This window comes from Micromesistius poutassou, assembly GCF_964030765.1.
Source record: "Micromesistius poutassou genome assembly, chromosome: 5".
NCBI lineage: Eukaryota > Metazoa > Chordata > Actinopteri > Gadiformes > Gadidae > Micromesistius > Micromesistius poutassou.
The window spans coordinates 14,586,563-14,611,037 of NC_140275.1; the positions used below are offsets into that span (position 1 = coordinate 14,586,563).

Here is a 24,475-nt window from a genome sequence, read left to right on the forward strand (position 1 = left end):
GATAAGCAGATATTATTAGAATAATTGTCCGTCGGTACATTTCACAGTTAATTAGAAAAACCCACCATGGCATGCGGCATGTACCTGTTTTGATCGGGATACGACTCTTGTATCTGAGGCTGCTATTCATCTTAACAGCTCACTCCCTTCGATTTCGCGATCGGACGGCTGAGAGAAATCACCCCCCTTCCCGAGCGACTGACAGATCCGAGGTCGGGGGAGGGCGGAGAGCGTGTGACGTCACGGCCCCTCCCCCGCTGCTCACACTGTACCATAATAAACGTTTTGGGTAGACTTGTTTTTAATGGTTTATTTGCAAGAAATTATGCAAAAGTGGAAACATCAATATATTTATCGACTTGTGGTTAATACTGTCAACATAGATTTATAAAAGATCCCTCAATTGTAAGAGCAACAAATTGTCCAATTAATTGTCGTCTAGTGAGTTGTTTTCAAAGTCACCTGTCCTAATACAGTCAAAACAACAGTAGGTCTCTATTGCAAAAACAATTATTTTCTTAAGACCTGGAAGACAGACAAAAAGCCCTTTCCAATATTCATGTAGTGTTTATTCCACTATAACATAATCAGAGCTTAAGAAACATGGGCTTATTTGGCCTGTATTTGGTCAGTACATGCTGGTGATAAAATGTTCCTAATTGATAAATAGAAATAGATAGTTAAATGCAGGAAAACAGCATTAAGCAATGGCCCTCCTTAATTCAGCATTGCCAAGTTAACATAAATGAGCTTCTTCCACATCACAAAGTCAAATTTAAATTATCATGAGATTTGTTAGACAGAAAACAACCTAACAAGTATATGCAACATCTGGAGGATCAAGGCAAAAGATGACCTTGTGAGTAACAATACAGCCAGGCGTCTACATGAATTCATGGCAAAACTAGAGCCATGATTTGTATCTTACATAACACATGTTTGACCAGATAAAAGTGGGCTCAGAGGGACTAAATCCATTAGGAACGGTTTGTCACACAACTTCTAAAGCAAAATGGCCACCTTGATATTAGAGACGGTTTAAAGCTAGTCTAAGCATAGGTAGTCAGAACCTTTTATATGCAAGTATATGATGAGTATTAAACATAAACATATCTGATCACTCGTACCATTATCAGCTCTGCACAACAAAACATGCCTGTTCAATGACCTTAATGACTTGTATGTGACTATAAATAATCAACATATCCATGTGAAAAATACATATATAAAAAGATTTGTGTTCATAACCCTTTTTAGCACACAGGACACAGGTAAATATAAGCGGTATTTGAGTAGAATTAGCATCTGGTACCATGTTAGCATTTGCATGGTTACACTGACATAAAAAACGTCTTGGCCTATTATGTCAAGACGGAGGACCATGCGCAGCACCATGATTGGTCGATGGATGGATAGTTTTAAAAACAAAGTGATCAATGGCTTTGTACAGAGGTATGTCTACAACTGAACAGTCTTCATTCCATGAAGACATGGGTTTGTATGGGGAGTGCGGTGGGGAGGGGACAGAGGCCCATGTCAGTCCTTCCTCTGTTCTCCTCACTCATCACCCTTCATCTTCATCTGGGCTTGCATGTGAGCGATCATCTGGTGCATGCGTCTCAGCTGAGGGGCGGGAAATCACAATTGTTATTGCCTCAATCCTAGCCCAAAATGTATGTGGTGAAGGATAAAAATAGCATTTTGATGTTCACCAAAACATCCAAAGTTATAAGGGTTAATATATGAATGCCTTTTTCCCCCTTTCATTAAGTTTTCTTGGTAGAATAGCTCCATCTAGTGGCAGATGGCGGGAACTTCCAGTAAATCAAGTATTATTGATTAAACGCTACAGGTTTGTTCTGATTAATTTACATTGAAGATGGATTACATGAACTGAATTTAAAGAAGGTAAGTAAAATGTATGGCACACTAAATAACACACAGTCCCGCCACCCCCCCCCCCCCCCCAAGCTTTTGAATGGAGGGGATGCAGGAATGCTGACCCACAATACTGGTGACTTGAAATAAGAAAATAATGATCTACATCACATTCTGAAATACAAAACGAATACAATTATTTTTAACCCCGGAAACAGCTTTTGACTAAAACAGAAACAAAAACAACAACACAAACATTCCATGTCTGTTTGTGTTGGCGGATGCATGTCTAGAGCACACACACACACACACACACACACACACACACACACACACACACACACACACACACACACACACACACACACACACACACACACACACACACACTTACCTCAGCCTCCTTCTGCAAGAGGATCTGGTCCTTATCCATAACATCCTCCTCCACGTTTCTACAGAGGGGCAAAAACCAAACAAAGAGGGCGTGTGAGGTGACACCGGGAACAATCCTTTGCATAGATCTGGCAGTGCTCCGGTGGCCCTCTCACCTGCCGCTCCTCTTCAGTCTCTCTGAGCGGAAGTTCTCATAGTGCAGGTCCTGGGTCACCTCCTGCAGGTCCTGCATGTGAGTCCTGCAGAAGGAAAAAAAAAAAAGGGAGGCGCAATTACTTTTGTGTACACTAGGGGGCAGTAGAGCCTCTATTTAAGTCACATCATGTTAAGGACCTGCAGAAATAAGCACTCAGTGGAGCTATTCAAACCATTAACCCCCCCTCCTCCCCACCAACTTCCACACACTCTCCCACCCAACCCCCACCCATCCACCCCACACCCGCCCCATCCATCCAGCGATCCACCCAACAGAGTAGGCAGTGTTTTGGGGGGCAACAGAGAGAGAGAGCGAGAGAGAGCGAGGCACTCACACCAACATGGTGCGCAGCTTGAGGAAGTCGTTGTGCTCTGGGTTCTCCACCTCCACCACGCCCCAGGGGTACAGGCGCCCGCGGATCTTCTTCCCCTTCACCTCGATCAGCTGGTTGGAGCCAATGACTGCGAAGGGAATGCTGGCCTGGGCAGAGGGAGACCGACGGGAAGGGACGACACCCCAGGTAGGGAGGGAGGGAGGGAGGTGGACACAGACAGGGAAAACAAGGAATCATGGTGTTAGAAAAGACGGGAAGTGCAAGGGAAGGAAGTGGGAGATAGGGTAAGACGGAGCATCCATCACTCACAAATTGGATCCTGGAGAAACTGCTGAACAATAAAAAAAAAAAATACTTTATGAGCAACAAATCCTGAGTACGTTTCAGAGGGTGTTGGTGACGTGGGGCGGCAGGCAGGAAGTGACCTCACCTTCAGCACTCTGGTCTGCTCCTTGAACTCCTCGTCCTCATCCGAGTCCGCGTCGGGCAGCTGGTAGATCTTGATGCCGTGCTCAGCGATCTCGTCCAGGATCTGGAAGGAGACCGCGCTGGGTGAGCACCAGAGTACGACACATAAACAGAAATAAATAACCGCGAGCCGCGTGTGAGAAAAAGTGTGGTTAACACGACCGGGCACTGCACAGCGTGTTGCTGTAGGCCGCTGGTTTTTGTAAGACGTTAAATTCTTACAAAAACACATCAATGTAGATTAATCAACACCACTTATTCCAGAATACAGCTTTGAATCTGAATTCACTTTATATATTGTTTCGGGGTCAGAGGACGTTGAAAACTTGCACACTTTAAGAGGCATAGAGAATTATTCCTTATTCCTCGGGAAAGGAAAACAACTTGTGTCAAGGCAGAACAAAACAGCCGACACTAACTGGAGTAATTGGGAGGGACACACAGTGAAGGGCCTCCCGTTTAATTAGACTGCAACGCAGGGGGCTTGGAGGGAACGAGGGCGGGGGGGGGGGGGGGGGGGGAGAGGGGGGCGGGCGACAACAATGTAGAGGCAGGTGTTTGTTTGTGTGTGAGACAACCGGTGAAGAAACAATGTCCCACAAAGGAGCATTCTTGCGCAGCCAGCTCAGGCACAGATGTTGTGTATTTATTATTCCAAAAATATCAAAGCCACCGTTTGACTTGCGCACCACACCTCCCCCTCCCTGTGGATAGCATTTTTCAACCCACAATGCCGTTGTGCGTAAGGAAGCCAAGATAATATGGACGTGCTTGTTTTCCTGACTCGGAGCTGGGACTTTCATGTAACATATGAAAGGGCCAGACGGGTTGAGTCAGCCGGACCCGAGAGGCGAGGAGAGTTCAAGCAGGGTTGTGCCACGGACCAGACTACCGCTCCACTGTTCCAGGGCCGCTTGTTATGGCTGCTGCTGTGTTTTCTCAGCGGGCTCCCAGGGCTGGCTGTGTGTGTGTGTGTGTGTGTGTGTGTGTGTGTGTGTGTGTGTGTGTGTGTGTGTGTGTGTGTGTGTGTGTGTGTGTGTGTGTGTGTGTGTGTGTGTGTGTGTGTGTGTGTGTGTGTGTATTGTTGGAAGCAGATCTAAAAACAAACAGATGTCGCGGGACCTCACGGAGAACGTGACACATACAACCTGCCGCATTTAGGGCCTCCCTTTCTCTATCTTGCACGCATGCACACTCATGAGCACACACACACACACACACACCTTTGATAGAGCTGGATAAACATCACTTTGGTGGAGCAAAACTAACATTTTGGGAAACATTGCAGACAATGGCAAAATAAACATATCTGACACAATGGCAGGGAAAGAAATGACACAATCAACAAATCCAGTGACAGTGAACCAAATGGTGCAACAAATCTCATACAGATTATTGGGCGAAAAAAGGTTTAAAAGACTGAAAAGTTAAGAAGAAACACAAACACGACTGTTTCCAAAACAACTTGTTTTTTTGCAGACCGAGGTCCAACCTTAAAACTCTAAGGGAAAACCCTATGTCACAAACACTTCTTTGCGCAAACACAAATGCTGCAAAATGTCTATTTACCCTGAATTATTCCCCAGAGTACCATGTGTTTACTGCAGCCTGATGCCTATAATCAAGAGCTCCAGAGAGTGATCCGATGAGAAAATCACTGGCTCCACCTAATCCATGTTGTTGCCAGCCAATCCAGTGTAAGCGATGGAGGCCCACTCCTAAACGCTACGCCCGACTCTTGTCGGCCTTCATGTAGCGTTGTGTTTTCATTGGCACAGCGATGCTGGCAGTGGGAGCCATTTTAATTTGATGACGATCCTGTTGGATCGGAACCATGACATGGCACTGTATACAGTATAATAATGTTGGGAATCTAAAAGTAAAGAACCTAAATCATCACCGATCCTTGAGGAGACGGGTAACAGACATTAAAACTGGCACCACACTCACTAGTAATAATTACTCACTACTAATAATGCTCTAGTGCCTTGCTAAAATATGCTTGGAAAGGATTGTGGACACAGGAACGTCACTCCTACCATGAGTGACGTTAAACAGGTCTAGTTCATTGAAAGCACTTTTATTATATGATTATTTCATGTAATAATTCACGTTAATAAATCTAATCTTAAAAAACCCAAAGTGCTGCACAACCTTTCCTCATTTTATTCGATAGTCGAGTTAAAAGTACTGAGGTGGATCAGTACGCTTTAACAGACAATAGTCCTATTGGCACACTAACATGTGATGTATTTTTAGAGCTGGAACCCATTTTGGACATTGTTGCCATGAGTGTGTGAGTCAGATGTGACCTAAATACAGCTGAGCTTGTGCCAATGTAATTACCTGGGTTAAGCCATGGGAGACGAGGGCAATTTTTGAAAAATGACACAGTCGACGTGTCAAAAGTGCCTCACCACAACGTAACAGTGGAGCAATCCGAGCATTACACGGAGCAATAGGCTGATAGCATCAACACGCAGAGGGAATAATATTTTCTTGTGGTTTTACCTTTTGTCAGTAGACAAATAGACCAAAACACATTAGCACAACTGAAATAGCCACAAATCCTCCACTGGACAAAAGCCACCTTTAAAAACAAAACCGAGTCAACAAGAAGAATAAAAAATCAGAATGAACATGTGTGTGTGCGTGCGTGCGTGCGTGCGTGCGTGCGTGTGTCGAAGCTGAAACGCCTTTGTGTCTGTTCAAGCCTGGCATGGTTTCTGTGTCAATTAAACCGCGGCTGTAGCAGGTCGACCGGGGGAACAATACTTGGAAGTGGAAAAATGTACCAAAGCTCACGTATGACATCAACAATGTGGAGTGAGAAGCACAAAACATGACGGAAACGACACAGAATGACACAAACTTTAACATTGTTATGATCTAATCCTTAGTCTTATGCACCAGAATGTCACACATCCAAGAGTTAAGTTAGTTATTACACAAACTTCCAAAAAAACGAAATCAAATAAGATGGCAGTTTTAAACGGAGAACAAATGTTATGAGATAGAAACTAAACTACCTCTTTCATTAAGTGTCATCTCTTCCAATCCTAAAGGGGTCAATATTTGAAAAAATGTGTCGTTTCTGGGCCAGAATGCCTTGTATTCCCCTTTCCCTTCACCTCCCCCTCTCTCCCTCTCCCTCTCCCTCCACCTCTCTCCAGCTCCACCTCCCCCTCTCACCATCCACCTCTCCATCCCACCTCCCCCTCTCCCTCCCGTCCTCTTCCTGCAGTGAGCCTGAGGGGCAAGTGTGTCCCAACAATACCTGAACTCAGGGAGGGCAAGGAGTATTACACTCAAGCCTCACACACACACACACTTGCATCAAAGTAACTCAAAGGTAAAAGTGCACGGCTACATGCATGAGCCTAACATTTGAGTGTGTGCGTGATGCTCCGTGGATCCAGGGAGAGGATCCACAGCCTAGTCTCCAACCATGGGGAAAGAGACTTCATCGCTCCCTCAGCTTAAACTCCTTCAGGCCACACTCAGGGACCAAGGCAAAAGGACATGGCCAATACTTTTCATTTTTAGCAGATTAAAGTTAAACCTAGCTGGTCACCTAAACCCAACTAAAGCTTTCCTATACTGACCCCCCCACACACACACACACACACACACACACACACACACACACACACACACACACACACACACACACACACACACACACACACACACACACACACACACACACACACACACACACACACACACACACACACACACACACACAGGAACCAGTGGCGCGCACTGAGGCAACCAATGTAGCCATGACAACAAATAGGCGTCACATATAAAAAAAAAAGAACGGAATAAAGAAAGGAAAGAAAAGGAGCAACAAATGTCCTCCTCCTCCTCCTCCTCCTCCTGTGTCCGGCTGGTTGTAGTACAGTGGAGACCACCCACGGCACCCTGGCCAGAGACTGATAACACTCATGGGATCTGGTGTTGAAGGGGAGATTGACACACAGAGGGTACACAGGGTGCAGGGTTGGCATTTTGAGCCCCACTTCTTGCTCTGGTGATCACAGGAGCCGCGTGGGTCCGCACGCGGTGGGCTGAATATGACCGGCTAATGTTCACGTTAGCCGTCATGCACCTGAGATAGCCAATTGGGGTGTGTGTGTGTGCGTGTGTGTGTGTCTCACGACATGAGGGGAAATGTATATTTATTGTTATAAAATCTGCAGAAGTGTGGTACATGCCAGGTCACAATGACTGCCGGACAGAAGGAAAGTAAATACACCCGCGTGTTGGAGGCTGTGACCGGAAAGGGACTGCGCAGAGAGAGAACACACACACACACACACACACACACACACACACACACACACACACACACACACACACACACACACACACACACACACACACACACACACACACACACACACACACACACACACACCAGAGTTCAACTGTAATTCCTGACGAGTCCTTTACGTGCCAAGGAAAGCCTGAGGCCACACACAGTCAGACATACGCACAGGAGGACATTAAGAATCTAAATATAAACAAAAACAACTCTGAATCCCTAAGCAGCAATCATCCCCTCTCTCGTTACGTACTCTACTGACGACCCCATTGCGTCGATTCAGCCTTCTCAAAAGTAAACAAAATCCACAACCATGTGATTGCGGATTAACAAAGTGTGATCACAATACTGGGCGGTGTGGGGGGGGTGCAGTTTGCAGACTCTTAATGGGTCCCGGCGGGACCCTGGAGAACCGGTTCACACCGCAGGAGCCCGGCAGAGAGCCCACTGCGCACAGGATGGCCCGGCGAGACAATGGGGAGGGGAAACGATTGAATAGTCCAGCCTGTCCAGATTGAAATACAGCATCAGTGAGGTGGGAGGGGGAGGGGGGGGGTTGGAGATAGGGCTGTCATGAGGCGATAAGAGATGAGGAGGAGGAGGAGGAGAGAAGTATTGTCTGTTGTTGTTAATGTTGTTCTAGTCCCATCAGGGAAGCACAAGAACGGGGAAGGAGCATGCTTCTCTGCCCACTGCCCATCACTCAAACCACAATTATTTGTTAAGTGATTTGAGGCAATGATGAAAATCTCATCGCTGCGAACTATAAATTGACATTAGGGGAGCAGGGCATGAGGGTGGACGTCATTTCCTCCTCCATGGTACAATGACACAAACTAATGCTATTCACACCCATTTTTTATCAGTCGTGATGAGGAATAAAACCAAAACATACACCAAGAAGAACAAACAGAAACCAACTTGTTGTGAAGAACTCGCACCTGCCGCATGAGTCACATTCACTCTACCCAGCGGGGGTCCGAATTTGAAAAGCCCCGCGCAGTCTCCCCGCCCTGACCCCTCAGACAGAAAACAAACTCCAGTAAGACCGCTCACAACTAAAGCCCTGCACAGGATATGACTCCATAGGTGCAGATAAAGAGGATCAACCAGTGGGGCCGACTTGAGGCAACTTTATGAGTTACAGACTGCTGTGACCGCAGCCAGGGAAATTGGCTTCAGAGGGCATTAAAGATTGCGTAGACAAAAGGAGAGCAGCGTACCGGGAAGGCAATACCAGGAAAGCAGAAAACGAAGAGGAGACTGCTAGGATGGGGGGGGGGGGGGGGGGCTATGGACGAACCCAGGGGGGGGGCTATGGACGCAGGCATCCGAGGGCCGGTTCACTGGCTTTGTTGCGTCCGTGTGACGCTAAGAGCGACTGCACTGCCACGTCTCCTCGGCGAAATGGTCTCAAGCCCGCTTGACAGATTGCAGGAAGTCTGCATTGTTCTCTACAAGCTGTTTCCCCCTAATAATGCGAGAAGGAGCTGGGCTTGAGCATGCGTGGAGGTGGGTGGCAGCGGGGGGGGGGGGAAGGAAGAAAAAAGGGCCTTAACGGCTTAAACGGCTCGCAAGCGGTGAGAAAGTGGCCCTTGACAAGAAACAAATACACTAATAAATATCCCACAACAACGCCAGGGTGATCCATCATGCTCCGTTGGTAGGGCCGTCCGGCAGGTTGTTGGACGCCGGCGCGCTGACCTCCAGCGAGCACCACTGCACCCAATCTGATCAGATCGAGCAGCAGGCGATTGTTCCTCCACTTGGGAGAGTCACTCCAGGGACAATGGCGTCCATTCATTTTAATCATTTCAGATCGAAGAAAGTGCGCATACTCGCATGCAGGAGGTCACAAAGAGGGGTTGGCTTTGCTCAGGAGGTTGAGCGGGTTGACTTTTAACCGGAAGGTTGATCCCTGGCTCCTCCTAGCAGAGTGTCGAGGTGTCCCTGAGCAAGGCACCTAACCCTAACTGCTCCCGATGAGCTGGCTGTCGCCTTGCATGGCTGTCGGTGTGTGTGTGAACATTGAAAGTCTCTTTGGATAGAAGCATCTGCTTAATGCCATAAATCAAAATTTAAATAAAGAACTTTTTTATCCCCAACAACCCCAGTGGACAGGGGGGGGCGGTGGGGCTTGTGGCAGGAAACAGTGGGTTTTGTTCATCTAAGTGGGACCGCGGGAACTAGCGGGCAGGTTCTAGGAAGGTCACCACACAATACCGGTGCATTTGCTAATAAATAAATCCCTTAAGGGCAACACAATGGAGACGTTAATGTTTGATGCTGAAGCCACTATTGTACTTCGGCAGAACTACTCGGGTCGTTTGTCGTAGGAGGCGTTTCAAGTTGCGAGTCCTCAAAAGCGCGACTTGGCTGCCGGACAAGTGTTGGTGTGTACAGGTTGTGCGTGTCCGAGACCCTGAGAGGCCCATGGCTCTCTATTTTTTTTTTTACATAAGGTCGCCATATCAGCTATTTTGTTGTTCCACAGGCGGACAGCAGGAAAGGAACCATTCTCCCGCAGAGGAACCTGTTGAACAAAGCTGAGCTAGGCTAAGCTCCGGCCAGCCGGACAACCGTCTCCGGGTCCTGAATGAGAAGCCAGCAGGAGCCCTCCGAGCTGGCCTTAGTATATGTTACCTATGGTCCACTCCTCCTCCTCCGCCTTAGGAACCAAGAATGCTGAAGGAGTGACTGGCTGGAGGGACTTAAGCCATTAAGTCCTCCATATACCGTCCATCAGATTGTATTGGGTAATTTAATTAGTTGTTTATAACTGCCAATTACTTGAGGGGTGGGGGCGTGGTGACCACACCCCTTTGCCCTTGTTTGCTTGTTTGTCTTTCTGTTGTAAACGCCTGGTTGAGTACGATCGTAAGCTAGATTGGAACCTCGCCACGCTTGGCGAGCCTGCCATTCGCTTTACATTTAGTTTGATGTGGTATTTCATTCAACACTCGATTCTAGACACTCCTGAATACACAGATGCATTTTCTTTCCCCCAGGCTTTTTATGCCTCCATGGATAACTCGAACACGGGTCGCTACAAGGCCTATTGCCCATGTGGTTAGCGCACTACAGGGTTGAGCCTCCAAGCTGCCCCACTCCACTGATTCATTGACCTGCCCACCAGGTGGGTAACTGGTTTGGTGGTCATTCATTCATGTTAAATATAATTTAAAAACAGTCCTTTGGTATGACTCCAATTTGTTGACGTTACGAGCATGAGTCAGGTTGTAACAGTCAGCCACGGTATCATTCAAGATTGAAGCTCCATAGAAACAGAATAGATGAAGGAACCACACTGATATGACAGGAACCATTGTTCCACATAATGGATGGTGACGAAGACTTGTAGGGCCAGCGTTAAGACCGAACCAGCAACGCCTTAGTCTTTACCACATGTCAGAGCTTTTCAGCCGGCTATATCCCTCCTGTCTCGTGTGAGCCAGTGGATGTGTGTGGGTGTGTGTGTTTACGTGCAGACCTCCATGCAAGCATGCGACAGCAGGGAGCTGAGGAGCATGTATGCAGGAAGACTTGGTGCTCCAACAGGAAGTATGTCGCACAGAGGGAGACCGGCAGAGGCGTCTTCTTTTCTGATGTAAATCTCCTCTCATCATCCCACCTCTTCCTCTGTTGGATGCTCCCACCCCGACCCTCTGACCCATTTGGCTGGACCATCAATACGTTGTGTGGGGTTTTGTCATTGTTTACACACCCCTTATCTTGCACATCAGGCAGAACACGTGTCCATCCTAACACAAACACGCGGATGTGCACCTGAACTGGAGCAGTTATTCAGGGCAGCTGGCCAGTGGCTCCTGGTTTATTATTCTCCTGTTGAAATGCTGATGGTTAAACCATACAACCAGTGCCGGGAAACAAGCAAACACATTAGCGACGTCTGACCTTGCTACCACCCTTACAGCGCCGGTTTGTTGGTGTTTATTGCACACAAATGTGTGTGTACGTGCGAGCGAGTATGTGTGTGGATGCGTGCCTGTGTGTGTCCCGCTCACCCTCCTCTTCAGACGGTCCCTCTCTTTCAGTGTGAGCGTGTCCGCCTTGGCGATGACGGGGACGATGTTGACCTTGCTGTGTATGGCCTTCATGAACTCCACATCAAGAGGCTTCAGGCTGCAGGGGGGCGGCATGGGGACGGTGGGCAGAGGAGGAACACCAGCAAGCGTGCGTAGGTAATTAATAACAGACGGGAAGGAGGTCATAATAACAGGGGAAGTTTGTGTGTGTGCCTGCATACATCTGTGTGCAGGTGTGTATGTGTGTGTGTGTGCAGGTGTGCATGCATGCGGTAATGCGTATGTGAGTGCATGCGTACACACGTGTGGCGATATGTGCGTGCGTATACGTTCGTGTCTGTGTGCGTATGCACGCGTTGGCGCGTGGCTCACCCGTGTCCGAAGGGAGAGATGAAGTAGAAGCAGCAGTGGACCCTGTTGTCCACGATGTGTCTCCGGTTCAACCCGCTCTCGTCGTGAAGGTAGCGCTCAAACTGGTTGTCGATGTACTGGATGATGGTCTTGAAGCTGTGGCCGGGAGGAGACGTCACAGAGAGAGGCAGGCGGCTAGGACACCTCTTCAACCACCACGCCGTTGCGCGTGTTTCTACGTTTACGTTTTATGCGACACTGAGTGATTTGAGGAAAGTCCTCAAGCAGGCCGAGGGAGGATAAGGGGTATTATGGGATATCCACATCAGGGGCTACAGCTTATCTGCGACACATTTTGGACAATGTGCATTAATGACTTCCTTTGGAGCCACCCAGCAACGTCAAAGTCCCTGGCTTGGTGCCCAGTGCCTCTTTGCCTCAACCAGCACAATTTCATTAAACAAAAGGCCAAAAAACAGCTGCATAAATGTATCGTTGTTAAACTCGATAAGTACTAAACTAAAGCTGTAAGCATTAAGAGTGGCACAAGCCATCATTTTGATATTTTTCCACACTACAAACAACAACAAACAACAACAGTGCATTTTCCAAGGTTGCCACAAGTCTGTCACAAACATGACAAAAGTTGCAGGAAACTGTGGTGAGGTAGGGTTCTTTAGAAACGCTCCCCTGATGGCGGAGGGGGCTGCGTCGGAACCCAGAGGTACAAAAAGAGTCGTGGCGGGACAATCAACAGGAAATAGACCCAGGAACGCCAACAACGAGAGAATGGGGAGGGAGGTTACGGCTCCAGATGCCCCACACACACACACACACACACACACACACACACACACACACACACACACACACACACACACACACACACACACACACACACACACACACACACACACACACACACACACACACACACACACACACAATGTGGGAGGAGGAGTAGGGAATAAGAGCTGTCCAAAAAGAAACTTGAGAGAGGGAGTTTGAGAGGATGGGAGGGAGGGAGGGATGCAGCCGAGCCACTTTGACTGCATTACCTCTACCTCCACCCACCCACACACCAACACACCCACCAGTCCTGGCTGTTTATGGCGTCCCCGTATCCGGGGGTGTCCACCACGGTAAGGCGGAGCTTCACCCCTCGCTCCTCGATCTCCACCGTCGACGCCTCGATCTGAACCGTCCGCTCTATCTTCTCTGCGGAGGGAGAGCGGGCAGGGGGAGGAGGAGGAGGAGACGGAGGACACAGTTGATAAACAGCAAAGGTGTTGGAGCATTCCGGGACAGGCGTAACTTTCCGTATCCATAAACTGTCATGGCGGCTACACTATCATCCTCCCCGTGGAAGGGGAGGATAATTGATATGCTCTGTGAGTCATGCGTTGCCTGTAACCTTGGTGTCAGCTACAAGAGCCAGGTGATGGAAACACACATGAGAGGATAACATGTTTTACATGTAAAGGGGATTAACATGGTTGTAATCCATAAAAGAAAATGGGGGGGGTGAAGGAGGGCCCATGCCAGATCAAACTAGAATTTAAGTCGTGACATAAGGACAGGAGGGTCGTTTGTTCTTTCAAACTAATACAACAGGCATTCCCCACATTCCTTCCCGTGCACAGCTCTGCTGGAGACTTAAACAGACATTTTTCTATTATTACAGTGTGTGAGTATGTGAGTGTGTGTGTAAAAGGGAGTTTTGACAAAGCATCATACTTCTCAGAGTATAAAGACTACATGGCCCATCCCTTTGCTGCCCCAGGTCAGAAACAGCTATTTGGACTGTCTGATGGTGTGAGCATTTGTTTTGAAGTAGAACACAAGGACCTTTTTTTGCAAATTTGTAATGTTAAAGAATGGGCTGTTGCAACAGTTGCAAAGTTTCCCAGTCATCGTACAGAAAAGATGAACATGTATTGATTTGTTGTTGAATCCAATCCAGTATCAAGATTGTTCAAATTTGAACTTTGATACAGAGAAACTACTACATATTATAAGAAAATATAATATTTAGTTTAAATAGAAATTAGATTGCAAAAATGAATTACTCCTGTGTAAAAAAAGTAATCCCTTTTCAACTGTATTACTATTACTGTCCTGCTGTATATTTTTATATTTATATTTATAGCCTATTGTAGAGCATTACATTTGCGTGGGCAGTGTGAGCATGTGTGTTAGTAGGTGATTTACCTGCAGCTCCAGGGATGTAGCGCTCAGGGTAGAGGTCAGTGAGGAAAAGGCTGTTTATCAAGGTGGATTTCCCCAAGCCGGACTCCCCTGAAAGGAGAAGAAGTAGATTCAGATATATGGGTCTACCGGTATAGCATAGCTCAAACTAACTGTCTGATGAATGTTCTACTGTGAAGCAAGGGGGTTGTCACCTACCGACAACCATGAGGGTGAATTCAAAGCCTTTCTTGACCGACTTGCGGTGGACTTGATTCGGGAGGTTGGCAAAGCCCACATAACCTGCGGTCTCCGGAAACTGGAAAACAATATGAACTAGCCTTGAGGAACACAGATTGGTTTGGCTTCATCACAATTATTAAGGAATAATCACCGAAATACGTGACAACACCAAATAACACTCAGTGTCTTTGAACCCCAGACAAAAAAAACTAGAGAAAAAATGTACAGTGGATTTGATGGATTTTCTAATACAAAATTACTGGCTTTATTCTATTTGTACTGTGTAACATATTTAAAAAATCATAAAATATTGAATTTGTATAACGTCATACATAATATAATATCAATATACTGTCAAAATCTAAAAATGAAGAAGAATGAAGAAAGTCAACCCAGACAATAGTTAAAAAATAATCCTAAAATCTCCTAAATATTTTTATAATGAGGCTCAGAGTGTTTGGTTCCATTCCACTTTCAATATTTAAACTCCAAACAAAATCCTCCCAAATATTTTAGAGTTTGTATATGTGTGCACATGATAAATGTGACAGATGTAAATGAGCGAGGCTGCTAGAGTTATGTGCTTCTTTAGCACAAAGCCGTACATCAGCTCTATGCCGCTTTGAATTTCACTTTCAGTTTTGATGCTTCAGCTAGTCGACCAGCCAGTAAACATGGCGAACAAACCTATTTTAGTCTCAACAACAATGAAACCTGGGGACTATAATAACAATGGAAGCACATAACGTATAAATGCGACTACTTGACTACCCCACACCTTAGTCCTTAGACAGCCAAGAGCCCAGTGACTAATAAGTCCACTAGTTGACTATGAGGGGTGGCGTTCATTCAGGATCTCCTCTGTATATATGAGGGTGTTTCAGGGAGCCAGTACATGTGAGACTTACTGCATCCTAATCAGCCTTATTATCATAAGCCCTCATTGCTTGGACACTATATGTATGTAGATAATTTGCTCACTTTTTACATTTATTTTAGATTATATATATATATATATATATATATAAACATAAGCAGATAGCCGACTCTTGCTTACCTTTCCTTTCTCTCCAGACTGAGACATGGCTGTGGTTTTCTGCTGCTTGGACAAATCTGTGAACACAACACGCATTCAAATCATAAATAAAAAGTGTCTAATAGGTCCATATGCCTGTACTTCAATGCTTTTCTGGACACAGACAAAATTCTTTTGAGGTTTGTTTACCAAAAACGATAACAACCTTCATTTTGCCAGTGCTAACCACATGACCTAAAACCATAAACATTGAGGAATATCACATACCAACAGATATTATTTACAGTGACAAGATTGACACAGTTTTAAAGTAGGCTCACTAAATAATCTCACACCCTAAATGGGGTCTTATATAAATAAGTTATGTATAAGATATGGATACCAAGCAATGTGTAGAGGGTGTATTGGTGAAACTGGAGCTGGATGGCTGCATTCCATCTAAAATACACCTGCTCCTGACAGCTCGGGGTGTGAAGCAGGACGAAGTCGGAGCGGGATTCGCGCAAACCACCCATTGGAGATGTTCTCACGATTGCATAATACTTTCCCTAAAACAACACAGTGAACCGGATCCACCCTTCACTCCTTTGGCACGAGTGCGGACGTCAAGCAACCGCCCAACGCTTTGTCATGACTCATCTAAACCCCCCCTTCCATGGAACAGGTCCCCCCCTTCCATGAAACAGTCTCCGTTATATCGACATGGGGAGCTGGCAGGGAGCTCTGACTCAGTCAGGCTGGGTTGTGCCGAGGCCGGTGGAGGAACAATGATATTTACCCTACTGGTTCCTGAGGACTTTCCTATGCATGGTCACTCGGCCGATCAAGGGGGGAGCGCGCGTGTCTCACCAGCGACCGTGAGGAATTAATGAAAACAAGAGTCTGGCAGGGCCAGGGTGGACGGAGGTACATTAAAGTGTGTGGAGGCCGTCGGCGTGCAAAGGTTATCCCCCAGGTTTTGTAGGGAAAGCACTCAGTCCTCCTGCCTTGTTGACAGGTGATGGAATCGTTTAACATTGGTGTTGATTATTATTGAAAGTTTAAGTCGCACAATGTGATAGCCTAATGTTATGTTTTAAAGGATAGAGTGTTGGACAGAGATAAAGAGAAAGAAGGAGAAAAAGATGAAAAAACACACACACACACAAACACAGTAGTGTTTTTTCTGGACTGGCTCTGTGGGAAGCAGCATTAAGTCCTAAGGCAGATTAATTAAACTGTTCCATTATCACTGTGTTAATAACAAAAGACAACACTCCAGGACGGGCAAGCAGGAGGCATAATGTCATAATACCCTCCGAAAGAACAATGTTCACTTAATCTGCCTAGTTTCTAAGTTACAAGCATAAAAGCACCAGACCGACACATGGGCACAACGACGCACTGGAAAGTACCTTCAAACACCATTTACAGACACACAATCACACAACCATACGCGCCAGACCTGGGGAGGAGATTAAATATTTTTGTCCAAAGGCGGCAAATGCCACTGTCTAAAGCTATTTTCTTGGCTTGCGAGGCGACCAGTGATTTATGAGCTGGACTGAAGCCCTGCAGAAACAGCAGGACTGGTGCTACCATTCAGCCTCCTAGCGGGCTGTGTCAAGGGTCCACACACACACCCAGGCCTGTGACCGCCAAGGAGTTCTCGCTCGTCTCGGGAGAATGAAAGAGTCATTTCTAACACCATGGCGATACAGTGAAGCACACAGAACAACCAGTTGTAAGGGCTGATTTACTGGCAGCAGATCTGAGCACCAGGAACCCGTCTCCCTGCTGCTGGTCAGATACCTGCAGAGGAACAACAAAGAGTCGCCCCGCGGTACACCGTAGTACAAGAATACAGGCAGACCAGAGGTTACGGTGGCCAGTTATTGCCAGTCAGTTTTTGGACAGTAAAAGTGAAAGCAAGCCAAAAATGGTGGCATTTGAAAAAATATAATATACATAACATAATTAGTGCATAGCCCTCTGCCAGCAAAACCGACACATCATATCCATCATATTTATTAAATATTGAAAATGGTTGCCATCTAATAAGCTTTTTTTTAAAATTATTTGTTACATTTATTCTTCGATGAATTGTTAAATCAATTACATGGCTACGTTCGGGTCAGCCTAATTAAAAATAAAGAGCATGTTTAGCTCCGTCCTATTCTAATGCACTGAGAATTTTTTTTTTTTTTTCAGTCATTTGTCCGATGACAAAGTTTATTTGCCGGCCATTTCCGGCCGGAAATAAATATCCAAGCCCAACCTCTGACACACAGTAGTGGGATATGATGGACTTGGCGCAAAAGCATTCATGTGTACATGTTCTAATATAAACGGGAGGATAACAGGAGGCTTGACTGTCACACAATACAGTACTGTTCAGGCCATAGGTCAGATATGGAGGCAGGCATAGTAATGGCACAACACCAGTGGGAAAGCCTTGGTTTGTTGCTACTTCATAATGCAAGCCCTGTAACCGAGAGAAAACAAATGTCACAATAGGCGGAATGAGTGGGCCTTTCAAGCCGCAAGGAAACCAGCAGGCCTGCTAATAACACACAGGGTTTAAAGCGCAGGATGAGGCTTTTATGATGATGGGGACAGGACAGGAAGTTACAAAAACAACACATGAGAGTCAAAAAGCCAATAAGAAATAGGCTTTTCACTCGACAAATAGAACCTACCTATGCCGTGTCATGCATGACTAATAAGAAGTAATCTACAAGATGTTTATGGCCATTACCTACTATATGTTTAAAATGTGATGCATATAAAGATAGAAGCCTAATAGACAATGATAATACTCTACTACAATACTCCTGGATAGCCTTCTCAGAAGTGTTAGAGCAGTGATAGATAAATAGATAGAACAGAATGATTCAGCGCTTAGGGACCATAATTTACCCATTGTCAAATTGCTACAGATGCTATTGCTATAGATTTTCCGGGCACCACTCTCTTTCTACATACATACAGTGGGTTGTCAAAGAAGCTTGTAGGAAAAGCTGTCATTATTCTATGTTGTGGGGGATTCATGAAGTCATAATTCAGTGAAAATATAACTATGATATAAGAATATATAACCTTTAGAACCCTTTTTTTCTTGTTTTCTTTAGAAAACATCAACATTTAATATTTCAGGATTTTTAATTTACTTGTATGAAACTTTGATGTTATAAATAGAGGTCAATGATAACTTTTTGCTGTTGTCCTTGTTATGACCACTAGTATGTTGACCCTTTTCAATTGTCAACAGGTGCAAATAGAAAAAGGTAATTTAAGTCAAATCAAACTGAAATTAATCAAGAATTTGGCACATTTCCGGCTGAACAAGATGAAACACGCACAAAAAAGGTGACTGCATAGCTAAGTTACATTGAGACCCACACAGTTCGGTGAAGGTTGCAATTAACTTCCCCCTGTAATATAACCTTAGCTGGATGCTCCTACCACAAGTTGTGATGTTTCAACAGCAAACATTCAGAGGCTGAGGTAATCTGGCCTAAACTGGATGAAGCCATTGTTCGGGGAGTAGAATAAGAGGAAGAAAGCTTCCTGGGCATAAATAAAAACAAAAGGACAAGGATTTTGAGGCGAGAAAGTTCTCTCTCTTCTTGACTCTCAAGTTCAAATGGGAAATGTTAAGAGCCCAACCAGCCACTGGATGCAAGTAGCCCTATGTAATACCAGAGGAGCACTGTATAATGTAGATCAATGTGATCAATCCAGAAGATATTGACTTACGGTCAGAGCCTCAATGATCAGTGATCCTTGTGATAATTGTATTTTCGCATGTTGTCTAGCTATACATTCAAGATATTGTCACTGTTGATATGCAATACAAGTGTTATTATTAACTGTGATGAAGGATTAGGCTTCAGACTGTCACTTACATGCCTAGAAGTGTAAATGTATGTAGTATTATATAAAGTATTAGCCCAGGTGGAATCAGAAATTGCAATTTATGTGGACTTTTCTTGATATAGACAAATGTCTTCCCTCTCTGGTGTGTGGGATGATCTAGACTAGAGGAAGTGCAGGGGTCAATTAAGGGTTACAAACACTGGGTTTTACTGGGCCAGAGAATCAGGTCTAGGCATTTCCTGCCAAATTTATCACAGTTACTATTTGCCATTGCGATCTGGACAAGCACCACTTCCAAGGAAGTTAAATGTGCTCACTGAGCCATAAACACAAGCCAAGATGGATGATAATTCTTCAATACTGGCTTTCGGCCATGTCTTAACTAAGGCATACGCACAATGAAAGTGATTATTGTTTCCCTGTGTTATTGTGAGGTTGTTTAAACATGAAATGTATTGTGTACCGACATGCTATAAGTTCAATGGTGGTGAATTAATCGGATGTTGAAAGATTTCACTAGGAATGTGAGCGTTTGTATATTTTCACAAGAACAGTCTAAAACAAGTCATTGCTGCAATTATGGTGAAAATCTGCGGGTTTGGGAATGGGAACATTAGACAGGCCCCTCTGTCGGTGGCACTTTGTCTACCACACCCAGTTTGTCCGACGCTGACGAATTTCTATCAAACATCAACTATAAAACACTTTAACTCCTACACTGACGCCCGAATTGCTCAGCTGAATATACAGAAACCCCCAACTAACAGCTTTTTCCTAGGTTTTTTTTTACGAGGTACGTGAAATACATGTACTGCGGGGCGCTGGAGAAAAACTTTGTTACATGTCAAACTGTTGTGCTCAACAGTTGTTGTCGCGGTGTCACACTGACGTATACACGTGAAGTCCCCCAACAATCGTTTTCATTCAGCCTCGTACGAAAAACACGCTACAATAACTGGCGTTTCGTTGTCTTACCTGTGCGTAACTTTTAAATATGTATACAGACGCTTTTTTTCTGTCGATTTCAGCCAGAGCCCAGGAAGGGATACCCGGAAGCCGTTCCAGTTATTCAGATTCCGCCCTAGTGCCCTGTGGCGTTCCAGAGCCTTTGAATGAACAGGCGGCGTGGACGCCATTGCGGCGCCAACAGAGCACAGTTTCTGCAGGCAGCAATGCTCGTCTGATCCAACATGGCCGACTGTGTGTTCTAGTTTCTTCGCGCCGAGTCGTTATTTTGGTACAACCTGTTGATAATGTTAATGACAGATTTATGTCAAAAGCTTGATTTATGTTCAACTTATGCACCATATGCCTACTTCGGAAATACTATATAGGACATGGCATAGGTTATACTGTCATTAACTTAACTTTAACTTAAGAGTATTAATGTTAATGTTTTAATTAATTAAAATTGAAATCATATGGTTCTATTCATCCCCATTATATGGTTAGTACCGGCTACCTACTCTCAGAAAGGAATGTATGCCAAAAATAAATAAACATGTAGACCACATTATTGTCGTTACGCGGCTCACTAACCAAAAGTGTATTAGTCGAGCCTGTGCCCTCCTCATCCCGACTCCGTGTATTGTAAATAACTGTTAGGACACACAAAGCGCTAGGGACCGCTTTAGTCACACAACTTCCTCGCGATCTCATTGGTGCCTGTGGGATGAGGTAGCCTCTGATTGGACGAAAGTTTTTCATCCAGCTTCTCACCCCCATGCTACACATATTCATGGTCCAGTTGTACTGTGATTCCAGTTGTTTTTACAGTCCCGTCAGCAACAAAGAGAGCCGAGGCAGGTTGGTTTTTCTCCTGATATTACGCTTGATGTAGCTGGTTAAAATTTGTCTCCCAATTCACATCGCGGCGATTGAGAAGCGCATCGTTTACGAGGAGGAATAACCTGCAATTTTACTCTCAATAAAGACATCAGGACAATTTGAAGATCATATAGGACAAGACACATCGAAAAAGAGAGAAAATGGCTTCTGCTGGGCTGGAGATTATGGGGCTCGCGCTGTGCGTAATTGGTTCGCTCCTGGTTATGGTGTCATGCGGGCTGCCCATGTGGAAGGTGACGGCGTTCATCGAGGCCAACATCGTGGTGGCGCAGACCATCTGGGACGGCCTATGGATGTCGTGCGTGGTGCAGAGCACGGGCCAGATGCAGTGCAAGCTGCACGACTCGGTGCTCTCGCTCACCAACGACCTGCAAGCGGCCCGCGCCCTCACCATCATCTCCGCCGTGATGGGCGTGCTGGGCTTAATGGTTGTGATTGCAGGTGCACAATGCACCAACTGCCTCCGCACCGAGTACGTCAAGGCTCGGGTCGTCAACGTCGGAGGAGTGATCTTCATCATCAGCGCCCTGTTCGTGCTCGTTCCCCTTTGCTGGATGGCAAACAACATCATCTCGGACTTCTACAATCCACAGGTCCCCCCGTCCAAGAAGAGGGAAATAGGGGCCGCGCTCTACATCGGCTGGGCGGCCACGGCACTGCTTCTGATCGGGGGCGCGCTCCTCTGCTGCTCGTGTCCCTCAAGCGGGAATACTGGATATTCGGTCAAATACTCCCCGACCAAGAGGGCTACATCAAACGGGGAATACGACAAGAGAAATTACGTGTAGCCTATAGACTTTATTCACAGGGGATGAACAGGGTTCGCGTTAATTGTGCCCTGTAACATTCGATGAACTTTTTTTGAACGTATTTTTGCACCTACTTTTTTTTTTTTACCATTCAGAAATTCAGAACGAAAATCAGTGAAAGCACCTCTGCCATTTTAAAACTGGCCTGCAGCGGACCAGAAGTTGGACAGACGTTCGGACCAGAATTTCATGCATATTCTTTTGTTAATACTCTCCAGAAAAAAAACTGCTGAAATCTTCAAGACCATAAACTCCAGTGGGAAGCTCATGACAAAACGAGTAGGCCTATATTGTTAGGTACCTTTTTTTTTTTTTTTACCGTTATCCTTTGCTCGAAATATACGTCTTAATTTCTAGTGTTTCAAATGGTTTGCCAGGACTGTCCACTGTATCTCTTTCTATCGAGTATTTTTGTCTTCATGTGAAATCTCAGCACATAATTGTATATAAGCCACAACGGTTGCACTCCTAAACATGCATAGACACCTGCTGGTATGTGGAGTGAATCCCAACTCAGCTTTGTGTTCTATGTCCATTTATGGCTGCGATCCAACCATTCTTTTTCGGGCTATAAGCTAGCAGTTTTACTATTTGGAGCATATTTTTCTTAAAAATACATTTTAAAATTGGGCCGAGCTGAGCCCCTGTATTTTGAATTTCACTGTGCTGGATGTATTTCTTTTATGGACTGTTTAAATAAACTTCTAATTTTGTTTGATGGGAATGTTTGATTAATAATTCGTGCATTTACAAACATGATATAATTTCATCTTTCCAATATTAAAAGCCAATAGCCATATTAGTAAACTATTCAAGTAGGCTATTTTAGTAACCCGATAATAGACAGCTTAACGAAGTGCCCCGAGCCATGGTCTGTGGTAGAATTAATGCATACTACTGGTGTGTTATTATACAGCCGTGCATATGTTGTCGTGTGCACGGTATTCCCACCGTCACTGAGCAAACCCCCACGGCGGGAGAGAGTATTTTGGTGATCCATTGAAATCCAGATGACAATGCCCATTCAGCGAGAGTGGGGCTCCGCTGTTCAACTCACAATACTTCACAATCCCAACCCCCTTCCAACCATCTCTCCCCCATTGCCCGTCACTGAAAGGCGTCCAAATGAGTTCTATGGAGATTTAGCAGCAATCGTCTTCCCGCAAGTCACCATTCACGCGCTGTCACACACCCATCTCCCGCCATCGTTCGGTACCCAATTTTGAATCAATTAACTTACGGAACTGCTTGATGAGCAGATTTTTTTTTTACATCGATTTACTTATTTATTTACTTATATATATATTTATTTAAATCACAGCTTGTTCTGGCTGCATAGTCAAATTATCATTTTGCATGAACATTACAGCATTGCCCCAAAGCTGAGGTTGGTATTACAAACCCTCCACTTCTCTGACTGCTTATCAGTCATATTTGGTCATACAATCTTCTGAAAAGTTAAACTATTGCCATGCTGAGTTTGCATAAAGTACAAAACTCTGTAGGCAGGGCTACAAAGTTATTGAGCTTAAGAACATCTTACATCAGCCAAAAGTAGATGGTATAGCACATTCTTTACCTTTGGCTGATATGAATGAAAAACCCTGTTGTATTCAGGGTATAAATATATACCGGCGTGACTGAATGGGTTATGGCGCAGTCACCCATGTGGCACATTTAGACGGAGAGGTCTTCATGGTCCTGCCACACAAAGAGACGATGTGGAGGACAGTCAAGTCTGGCCGGCCTGAGATGGCTGTTTTTGTGGGACTGTTAGTTCCACTTTAGTCACCGCACAGAGGGTGACGAAGCGGCGGGCGTGGGCTATGACACAAGTTAGGTGTGTGTGTGTGTGTGTGTGTGTGTGTGTGTGTGTGTATGTGTGTGTGTGTGTGTGTGTGTGTGTGTGTGTGTGTGTATGTGTATGTGTGACAGAGAGACAGTGGGGGGGAGAGAGAGAGAGTGGGGGAGAGAGTTAAAAAGTGGGGGTGCACCTTTTAAAAGACCCCCATTCCAAAGAGCAGAAATGCAAACAGTGCCAGCCACGTCAGTCAATGGGTCCTCACCATGGTAACCAGCCAGAACCTGCAGTTGCCTGGCGACAGGCCTCTATAATGTGGTGGTATGGATGAGCCTAATAAAAAGCCCAGCCGGCTGACATTCCCGGCAACACACACACACACACACACACACACACACACACACACACACAAACACACATTAATGCAATGAAAAGCTCTTCGTAAAGTCTGGGAATCATCAGTACCCACACAGGAGAAATAGGTATGTTTCACATGGTTTTTGATTTCATTATTTTAATATGAATGAAAAACATTGCAATGCAATGATAACAACACACTTTTGGAAAAGAAAACTTAGACAGTGGCAGGCAGTGAAGAGAGGGCTCACAAATGGTTTTGGGCAGGTTGCACGAGAGTCATCCGGATCTGGCGGGCTGGGTTGTTTTCCCTCATGGATTGAACTTTGAACCTTGATTC

General features: G+C 45.4%; 2 protein-coding genes across 2 annotated transcripts; one reads left to right on the top strand and one right to left on the bottom strand.

Annotated features, from left to right (window-relative positions):
• Nucleotides 1–304: 304 nt before the first annotated feature.
• On the bottom strand, nucleotides 305–20,400 carry LOC311343243 (septin-2). The gene is made up of 12 exons (XM_084468115.1): nucleotides 20,296–20,400; nucleotides 15,484–15,539; nucleotides 14,403–14,502; nucleotides 14,208–14,294; nucleotides 13,091–13,214; nucleotides 12,018–12,152; nucleotides 11,625–11,742; nucleotides 3,232–3,333; nucleotides 2,802–2,947; nucleotides 2,427–2,510; nucleotides 2,273–2,330; nucleotides 305–1,623 (listed from the first exon to the last, which is right to left on the bottom strand). Exons 2-12 carry the CDS (start codon nucleotides 15,508–15,510, stop codon nucleotides 1,558–1,560), a joined length of 1,047 nt encoding a protein of 348 aa, XP_084324241.1. The 5' UTR covers nucleotides 15,511–15,539; nucleotides 20,296–20,400; the 3' UTR covers nucleotides 305–1,557.
• Nucleotides 20,401–21,117: 717 nt separating this feature from the next.
• On the top strand, nucleotides 21,118–22,581 carry cldn5a (claudin 5a). Its single transcript, XM_084467809.1, has one exon. It carries the CDS (start codon nucleotides 21,309–21,311, stop codon nucleotides 21,954–21,956), a length of 648 nt encoding a protein of 215 aa, XP_084323935.1. The 5' UTR covers nucleotides 21,118–21,308; the 3' UTR covers nucleotides 21,957–22,581.
• Nucleotides 22,582–24,475: the final 1,894 nt, after the last annotated feature.

Excerpts from the sequence above, each read along its gene's own strand:
- LOC311343243 (XM_084468115.1), bottom strand. The coding sequence starts at position 15,510 with ATGTCTCAGTCTGGAGAGAAAGGAAAG. Across the intron at positions 14,295-14,402 it reads ATTCACCCTCATGGTTGTCG|GGGAGTCCGGCTTGGGGAAA; the intron begins GTAGGTGACAAC and ends TTCTCCTTTCAG. Across the intron at positions 2,331-2,426 it reads AGACTGAAGAGGAGCGGCAG|AAACGTGGAGGAGGATGTTA; the intron begins GTGAGAGGGCCA and ends GCCCCTCTGTAG.
- cldn5a (XM_084467809.1), top strand. The coding sequence starts at position 21,309 with ATGGCTTCTGCTGGGCTGGAGATTATGGGGCTCGCGCTGTGCGTAATT.